Source organism: Trypanosoma theileri, assembly GCF_002087225.1.
Source record: "Trypanosoma theileri isolate Edinburgh chromosome Unknown TM35_Tth_12_V1, whole genome shotgun sequence".
NCBI lineage: Eukaryota > Euglenozoa > Kinetoplastea > Trypanosomatida > Trypanosomatidae > Trypanosoma > Trypanosoma theileri.
In genome coordinates, this window is record NW_021639854.1 from 512,640 (window position 1) to 513,053 (window position 414).

The 414-nt window shown below is 56.3% G+C and overlaps 1 protein-coding gene across 1 annotated transcript; it reads right to left on the bottom strand.

Annotated features, from left to right (window-relative positions):
- Positions 1 to 2: 2 nt before the first annotated feature.
- On the bottom strand, positions 3 to 413 carry TM35_000123110 (uncharacterized protein; the record flags this gene model as incomplete). Its single annotated transcript, XM_029025286.1, has 1 exon — positions 3 to 413. A coding segment is annotated over one exon (411 nt), but the record flags the coding sequence as incomplete, so codon positions are not given.
- Position 414: the final 1 nt, after the last annotated feature.

The following is a 414-nucleotide window of genomic DNA, read 5'->3' on the forward strand; positions in this document are numbered from 1 at the left end:
CCACTTCCCGTGCGGTGTTGTGGACCCTTGGAGTGCGTTGAGAGTGGCGCAATCCTCGCTCGCTCTTCTTCAGCCTTTTGTTGTGCACTATGTAGTCCTTCCAGTTCCTTTGCTGTCGCCTGCAGCTTCTGCAGTGCGTCATCGAGTTGTTCTTCCGCCTTCTTCTTCTCGGCAACAACACTTTCGTACTCCTGGGCAGTGATGCTGTACACGGGTGCCTGGGCGGGGTCATGGGATGCAGAGCCTCTCTGTGAGAATCCACTTCCCGTGCGGTGTTGTGGACTCTTGGAGTGCGTTGAGAGTGGCGCAATCCTCGCTCGCTCTTCTTCAGCCTTTTGCTGTGCACTATGTAGTCCTTCCAGTTCCTTGGCCGTCGCCTGCAGCTTCTGCAGTGCGTCATCCCTCTCTGTTTCC